Here is an 8913-nt window from a genome sequence, read left to right as displayed (position 1 = left end):
CATCGATGAGCGAGAAACATAGATCAGCTGCCTCCTGCACATCTCCTACTGGGGATATGCCCGCAACCCAGGTACACGCCCTTGACCGGAATCGAACCTGGGACCTTTCAGTCCGCAAGCCGATGCTCTATCCACTGAGCCAAACCGGTTTCGGCCTCTCTCATCTTTGATGTTTCTATATCTCTCTCCCTTCTTCTCTGAAAGCAATAAAAAATAATAATGTTTTAGCTGGATTATTTTGAATAGGTCATACTAATAATATTACAACTAGTTTTTATATTTTTCTCTTAAAATTTTTTTTACCAGCCCAAAGAACTGAAAATAAAGAACATAATACCTGAAGAGAGCAAGATATAACTACTATATAATTCTTAAGTCCCTGCATTTTATTTAAAATCTAGCTGTCGTTTTTTGGTCTACTGACCAAATTTGTCTGCACACCTACAAAGAGGGTGTAATTGTTTTGGCCAATAAATTGTAATAGTTACTTTGATCAGTTTCAGAAAATTATGAAAAGCCTTGAATTAAGGTATGTTTGGAATACCTGATAAAAATAACACAAGTATTTAATAATCATGCTGGAAAGATAGGACCTTTAGTAAATAATAACCTCCCTTTACATTTTTGTTCTAGGGAAAGAGTGGTACCAAACAGCGCTACGCACGAGGAACAAAGCCAACACGACCTCTTAGTTCCTTACAGGATCTTCCACTTGATTATATTTGCAAATTCATTCATTTCACAATGTTTTACCGTCAGGGGTCCTTGGCCCTTGAGGGGACTTCATTCAATGGGTGAAGTGAGTTGGAAGCCTCACATCTGGGATCTTTAAATTACTGCATATTGGCCTGACGCTGGTGTTAACCAGCGAGGACAAACTCTGAAACCCGGTGAGCTGTTCACACTGAGTTTCCATCTATTTCCCAGTCAGTGGGAGCAGTTTCATTCATAGCTTCTGCAAGGGTTGTTGGTCTACCCCCAAATAATTTATTTTTTAAAAGTTTACATTTTTATTGACTTCAGAGAGGAAGGGAGAGGAAGAGAGAAACATCCATGATGAGAGAGAATCATGGATCGTCTGCCTCCTACACGCCCCCTACTGGGGATCGAGCCTGCAACCCAGGCACATGCCCCAACTGGGAATCCAACCGTGACCTTCTGGCTCCTAGGCCGACGCTCAACCTCTGAGCCACGGAGACTGGGCCCAAAATAGTTTATTAACAGATACATAAAATAAGGTGCACCACTGTTTAAAATTGAGATATAATTCACATACCATAAAATTCACCTCTTTAAGAGTGCAATTCAGTGGGTAGTATATTCACCAGGATGGACAACTATCACCAGTATCGAACTCATGATCACTCTTATCACCCCAAAAAGGAACTCCATACCCATCAGCAGTCACTACCAATTTTCTCTACCCATCTCCCCCAGCCCTTATCAACCGTTCATCTACTTTCTGTTTCTAGAGATTTGCTTATTCTTGATAGTTCATGTAAACGGAGTCATACAATATGAGGTCTTTTGTGTCTGGCTTCCATCATCATGTTTCAAGGGTCTTCCATGTTGTAGCATGTGTGAGTACTTCCTTCCTTTCATGGCTGATAATAGTCCATCATGGTTATACCACATTGTATTCAACCATTCATCCAGGGATGGGCGTTTGAGTCGTTTCTACTTTTTGGCTATTATGAACTTTTGTGGGGGTTTGTTTGTTGTTTTTGCATGGACATGTTTTCAATTCCCTCTGATACCTAGAAGGGGAATTGCTGGGTCGTATGGTAACTCTAGGGTTAAGCTTTTGAGAAACTGCCAATCTGTTTTTCAAAAAACAGTTGAGACAGCCTTGGTATTTATAGCTCATATGTCCCACCAGAAATTAGGATTCTTCATGTCCTTGCCAACACTTGTTACTGTCCACCGTTTTCTTTCTAGTGAGTGAAAAGTGGAATTCATTGTCATTTTGACTTGCACTTCCCTGATGACAGGATCTTGAGCACCTTTTCGTGGGTATGTAAATTAGTTTTTCATCAAGTTTTAAAGTCATTTTTATTGTTGTTAATCCTCACCTGAGGATATTTTTTTCCATTGCTTTTCAAAAACAGTGGGAGGGAGGAGAGAGAAACATTGATGGGAGAGACTCATCGACTGGTTGCCTCCTGCACACATCCTGTCTAGGGGTGGAAGTGAGCTTGCAACTCTTGAGCAGGAGTTGAACCCCAGACCCTTTGTGTGGGGGCTGACACTCTAACCACTGAACACCACCAGCCAGGGCTCGCCATTATTTTTAAAAATATTCTTTCTGCCTCTTTCTCTTCTGCTCATATGGGGCTCCCATTATACGTATGTTGGTACACTTGCTGGTGTCCCGTAGGTCTAAGACTCTGTTCATTTTCCTTTCTGTTCCTCCAATGAAAGAATGTCAATTGACCCACATTCCAGTTTGCGAATTCTTTCTTCTGCTGGCTCAAATCTGAGGCTGAGCACCTCTCAGGAATTTTGATTTCAGTTATTGTATTTCAACCATGGAATTTCTGTATTTTAAAATAACTTAAACTGGGTATTTCAAATAATAAGGGGTAACTCTGAAAATTAGACTGACTTCCCCCCTTTGCCAAGGGTTCGATGTAGTTGCTGGTTTTTGTCTGTTGAGTGACTCATCTGAAGTCATTCTGGAAAGCCTGCATTCTTTGTGATATACAGACACCGATGTCTTACTCAGATAGTTCTGTGGTGAATTAATAATTGGACAGGGATTTCCTTAATCACCTGAATCCAGTAACTCCCCCAGTCTTCGTGGAGGGTTTGTGTGCCTGTTGGAACACCCTTCAACACTCGGCCAGGAAGTTGGCTGCTCTGCCTTATGCTCTACTCTCTGCTTGTGCAAATCCTCAAGGTCAATGTCAGGTGAGAAACTATGTGCTCACGGGCCTTTCCTCATCAGACATGCCATCCTTGGCTTGCGACAAGCCCTATGCATATGCCTGCACATGCAAATCCCAGGGATGTCAGAGCTGTACCAAGCCCCTACAAATATCTCATTCCTCAGCATTTCCTTTCAAGTTTTTGGTTAGCCTATTGTTTGCTCCGATGTTTATTCACTGCTTTGGGCAGCCACAACCGCCTCTGATTTTTTTCCTTCTTCAATGGATGTCCCTGTGAAAAAAGCTTTTCATATCCGACAAACTCTGATCAGGCAAAATAAAGACAGACTTGCAAGTGAGGTCTTCCAGGGTGCCACCAGTCAAGTCAAATAATGATGATTCTCTGGGAATCAGAATTTGAAAAAGCTCCAACCCCATTCACCCCTCCAGTGGCTTCTACACTGTGGCTTCTACCTCGATTGTGGGCTGTTTGCAGGGTGCAACAGAGCTGGAAAGGGGTGGGAGGGAATGGAAACAGGGCAAGTTGAAATGCCACCAAGCTTACTGTTCTGAGATTCAGCAATTTCTCAAGTAGCCCTTGGACTGCCGCGGGCCTCTGGTTAATTTCCACCGTTCTGAAAAAAGTTGGTTCTGCCAATTTTTGCCAATTTTCTCCTTGTGGTGTGAAAGGGAGCATTTTTAATGTCTTCACTTCATCATTTTTTCTTTTCTTTTCTGGCTTTAACTATTTAACATCCTCTTATTTTTCTTAACCAAATGCATCTGGTTAAAAGAATAAAGCTACCACCATCGACATTTCTAAGCATTCACATGGTTCAAGCTCAACTGTGCTATAAACAGCAGCAGCTATAGACAACCAAATTGGATACAGTATGAGCTTTAGAAAACGTCCACACTTCAAATAAAGGTTGCCATCATTGTTCAGTATGTAGACTCTGAGTTTTAGAAAAATCCTTTCAGTATACAAAAAAAGGAGAAATTAATTAATTAATCTTGAATTATTATAGTCTCCAAATTGCTATAAGAAACAAACCTTGCCTGGCCAGTGTGGCTCAATGGTTGAGCATCAACCCATGAACCAGGAGGTCATGGTTTGATTCCTGGTCAGGACCCATGCCTGGGTTGCCAGTAGGATTTTTTTTCTCTCTCCCCCTCTCCCTGAAATCAATTATTTTATATATATATATATATATATATATATATATATATATAATCTCCAGTGATGTAAGAATACATTTTAAAATAAGGTTCCTAAAGAGAGTGTGTTTACAAGTCTGTGGAATAAATTTATATCTTAACATTTCATTACATCAGGTTGTATTACTGTTGACCCCATTAGTGATCCATGTCCATAAATCATCTGAATACAAATATTTTGATTTCTGAAGCGACTATATTTTCATAGTACAGACAAAAATGTCTGATTTTTTAAATCCAGGACACAGAAACCTAATCTTACTATTAATACTTTTGAAAACCAGCTTTGAGAGTCCCCAGTGATTCCAAAATACATATATATACACACATATATATACACATTATAAATATATATATATATACATTAAAAATATATATATTTTAGGGAACACGACATTCAAAGCCTCAGAAGCCCATTGGCATGGAAGCCTTTATCCTTAGACGTAGACATTTTAATTCATAATGCAAAATGTGGAAGAAAAGTGAGATGTATGCTCAACTAGGCGGACACGCCAGTGTGTGAAAGCTGTGCGTTGAGTGTTGAGTACGTCGACCAAAAAATGTTGATAGTGCGCCTCGCTTCACGGAAGAGGAGGGCCAGGTGATGGAGTTTATCGCTCCTCTCTGTTAAGCAGAGCGGATCCTCCATGAGATAGGGCTCTCTGGCTTCTTGATCATTTTTTAAAAAAATTGTTACGTGTGCTCAAAATATATCTTTTTATTCGTGGAAGAGGCAACATTTCATCCACACCATGTTCTGTCATCCGGGAATTCGGTATGATAACAAGTAGGCATCTTGAAAGGCACGGACAGGGCAAGCCAGTTCACATGGATTGTCTTTCACACTCTGTTATAAGAAGGCACCCGCCAAACAGGGGATTCTGGATTATAAATTTACCACGAACCACATCAGATTATTGATATAAACTTACCTGAAGAGACTATTTTCCAAGTGACTCGCTTTTTTTTTTTTTTGCACTATTATGACTGCACGAAATATTTCTCTACGTAGCATAACTGTTAATCAAGAAGACATGATATAACAACTTTAGAATTTTCTGCAAAGTACTGCACACAACTCAAAAATATATAGCATGTAGGCAAACTTTCTCCAGTCTCCAATGCTCTCACATAATATAAAAAGTTTTAAGAATGACATCAGTGAATCTAGTATAACTTTTTTTTTTTAATTAATAAACAGCACCAGGGAAGCCAAATGATAAATTGCATTTCCATCAATCAAGCTGGGTGCTGCACCAGGGTCGAGGTTGAGTCTGCCCAAAGGTTGCCCACTGCTGGTGCTCAATGCACATCCATAATAATAAAAGCGTAATATGCCAATTAGACCAGACAGCCGAACGACCTTCTGGACAACCTTCCAGACGAAGCCGGGGCTGCAAGGGCCGAGCCCCTTGCGTGAATTTCATGCATCGGGCCTCTAGTGGTTTATAATAGGTACAGAGGGGACACTTGAATTCTGTCTTTGTAAACTTTCAAACCAGCTAAAAGTATTGCCCGGTCTTAGTGGCTCAGTGATTGTCGACCTATGAACTAGGAGGTCACAGTTTGATTCCCGATCAGGGCACAGGCCCGGGTTGTGGGCTCCATCCCCAGTGTGGGGCGTGCAGGAGGCAGCTGATCCGTGATTCTTTCTCATCATGGATGTTTCTCTTTCTCTCTCCCTTCCTCTCTGAAATTAATTACATTTAAATAAAAATTGAAAGTACCACATCTCCTCATCCCAGTGAGCATCCTGAGTATCAGGTTAGCACATGGCATTTTAAGACATGACTGCAGGAGGGTGAAAGAGAAAGATGCTGCGATACAGTTACTGTCATGTAAGTGACAGGCAGCACCACGTAGGCTGGCATCACGCCTGTGAGGCTCACGCCACATTTTTCACCTGCCACCCTATAGGCACGGAGAGGTCCCGCTAACACGTCAATTATTCTGCAGGCTGAAAGAAGTGCTATGTTTTGATGTCGCCCTTCAGGGTCTATTATACTCTACGCCTTTGAAGGCGGAACAGGCCAAGTCATGAAAGGGACAAGGGGAGGTGAGAACAGTGGAAACGCAGCTGGGACATATAGAACGCTGTGCCTTCAGCGTTCTGCGTGGAGAGCCTGCTTTCCGGGCAGCGGGGGGTGTGACTGTGAAAAGATCACACGGTTGTCAGTAACTAGGTAGGATTTTTAGCACTGTTAGCGCCGAGCCAGACAGATTTAGGGCAGCGAACAAAGTTCCAGAAACGGAATTTTAGACAAGTCTGACATTTTTTTGAAAATAGTTTTCCTACCAAGTAAACCTTCTTGGTCCCCCCTTTCCATCCCAACTTAGAGAAAACACTATATAGTTAAAATATTTAAAGATATATGCCTGACTGGTGTGGCCTCAATGGTTGAGCGTTAACCTATGAACCAGGTCACGGTTCGATTCCCGGTCAGGACGCACGCCCGGATTGAGGGCTCCATCCCCAGTAGGAGGCAGGCAGGAGGTGGCCAACTGATGCCTCTCTCTCATCATTGCTGTTTCTCTCCCTCTCCCTTCCACTCTGAAATCAATAAAAAATATATTTTAAAAAAATCTTATCAGGAAAGCAACCATTTCAATGATTATTTTCCTGTAGTCTTTCAAAATACGTGTATTTTTATTTATAGTCTACATTTTTATTTTTAAAATCCCTCAGACAAGTCCCTTAACATGTTGCAGAACTGATAAACTAGGTTATAATTTTACAAAGGGTGCATACGGGCACCCTGCGGAATCTCCATTGGGTCTAACTTCTCTGCCAACTCAGGGCCCCCCCACACCCCTCATTATTCGTACCATTGAGACGGTGGAGTTTCCTGAAATTTGTTATGAACACGGAGAATAACCTCTGGGGGGAAATTACTCTCTGGGGGGAAGAAAGAGAACATTAAGAGGATCACTGAGTTAGAATGTGTTCAAGAGTTCACTTGACAATATTATCAAGTCACAGCTCTTTGGGGAGCTGAAGGTTGCTTTCAGTTAGATTTGGGGAAGCACATCAAAAACCTTTTTCGTCTGAGACACTTGCATACCAAGAAAAACACACGAGACAAAGGGTCCTTAATTTGGGGGCAGGATATATTCCAACGTGGGGGAAGGGGGAAGGCCTTTCAGCTCCGAAGCTCGATCACAACACTTCCAGAGAGTTCTGCGGTCCCCCCCGCACCGGACGTGCCAGGATGTGAGGGCCTGCGTGGCCTGGCTGGCGCCCCTGTCCCTCCGCCGCTCAGACAGCGTGTGACACGCAGGCAGCTGCGCTGTCGGGCTGGCAACCCTCCTGAGGCTCTTGAGTGTTTATCAACTGAGTAGGTCAAAAGTCTGCAGACACTGGGTGGAGCAGCAGTAAGCCACAAAGCTAACAGTGGTCCTCCTGGAGGCGGAAAGAAGGGAGAGAGGGACGCGGTGAGTTCGAGATGAAAGTGCGGATTCTTTCCGTTACAGACGGTGCCTTTCTTTGTTAAAATAAAGGATTAGGTATGGTCCGCACAGCCTGCAGCAGAAACGTCCATTTCCTTTTAACACTGAGCCCCGCATCAGGTGGGGCGTGTCTGTGCTCCTTCTATCAGCAGCGTTCAGATGACATCACATCCCCCCCGTGAACAGCAAATGAAAAGCAAGCGTTCTTCATGCTACGGTCTGAAGTCCGCTTACTAGAACCAACGTGGGAAGACGGAATTTCAAATGTGTTATAAAAATCATGAAGCCCAGCCCGGCTGGCATGGCTCAGTGGTTGAGCATCGACCCATGAACCAGGTTGAATTCCTGGTCTGGGCACATGCCCGGGTTGTGGGCTCCATCCCCAGGAAGGGGCGAGGAGGAGGCAGCTGATCAATGATTCTCTCTCCTCACTGATGTTTCTATCTCTCTCCCCCTCGCCCTCCCTTTCTGAAATCAATAAAAAAAAATTTTTTTTTAAATCATGTAACAGAAAACCTCATCAATTTGGCTAGAACACACACACACACACACACACACACACACACACATCAGAGAGCCTAAAAAACATAATTTTAAAGAATTTACCCTATAAATGTAGTCACAGAGATTGGCTATAGAGGGAATTTAAGAATCTGAAAAATAGAGTTTGAGGGTCCTTTTCCCAGCAAAGGCAGTACTAACGGGAAATTTCTAACACTAAACACACTTATTAGGAAAAAAAAAAAAGCTCTAGAGCCAGTAACCTGAGTTTTCACCAGGAAGTTGGAGAATAAAGAGCCATTTAAGTCTAAAGCAAGTAAAAAATCACAGCGTATGTTCTCTGTATGTTGTGGAATCACTAGGAATCAGTAACAGAAAGACCAGCGGAGAGACTCCACACGTGACAATCAAACACCACAGTTCTCTGCCCTTTCCTAACCCTCCGGTCAAATGAGCACGTTCCCGGGGGTGAAAGAGGCCGTCTCACAGGATAAAGCCTCACATGAACTCAATGGGAACGGAAACTTCAGCAAATCAAAAACATCTGACATCAAGTGGGAATTATGCCGGGGCTGTAAGGCGGGTTCAATATTTGAAAGCCAATGTGATCCACCGTGTCAACAGGTTAACAAAGAAGAATTTGTATGGTATCAACGGATTCAGAGAAAAGCATTTGGAAAAGACTACAACATTGACTCACGCTAAAAACCCAGCAAACTAGAAATAGAGGGGACCTTTTTCAATTTCATAAACATAATCTACAAAAAGGACTTGCTAATATCGTGCTTTGTAGCGATGTCTACGTTCACCACCTTAGTCAACATAGTACTGGAAGACCTAACCACTGCAATAAAGCAAGAAAAATAAAAGCGAAACCAGT

At 42.6% G+C, this 8913-nt stretch overlaps 1 protein-coding gene across 2 annotated transcripts in view; it reads right to left on the bottom strand.

Moving 5' to 3' along the window:
- Positions 1 to 7171: 7171 nt before the first annotated feature.
- LRRC28 (leucine rich repeat containing 28) overlaps positions 7172 to 8913 on the bottom strand; it is a 40652-nt gene continuing 38910 nt past the window's right edge. For both annotated transcript variants that reach the window (XM_036355724.1, XM_036355725.1), the window contains one exon: positions 7172 to 7485. In XM_036355724.1, coding sequence (XP_036211617.1) covers positions 7413 to 7485 — 73 coding nt within the window. In that variant the 3' untranslated portion in view covers positions 7172 to 7412. The remainder of the gene's footprint in view (positions 7486 to 8913) is intronic.

Source organism: Myotis myotis, unplaced genomic scaffold, assembly GCF_014108235.1.
Source record: "Myotis myotis isolate mMyoMyo1 unplaced genomic scaffold, mMyoMyo1.p scaffold_m19_p_23, whole genome shotgun sequence".
Classification (NCBI taxonomy): Eukaryota; Metazoa; Chordata; class Mammalia; order Chiroptera; family Vespertilionidae; genus Myotis; species Myotis myotis.
This window is presented reverse-complemented; position numbering and strand designations above follow the sequence as displayed.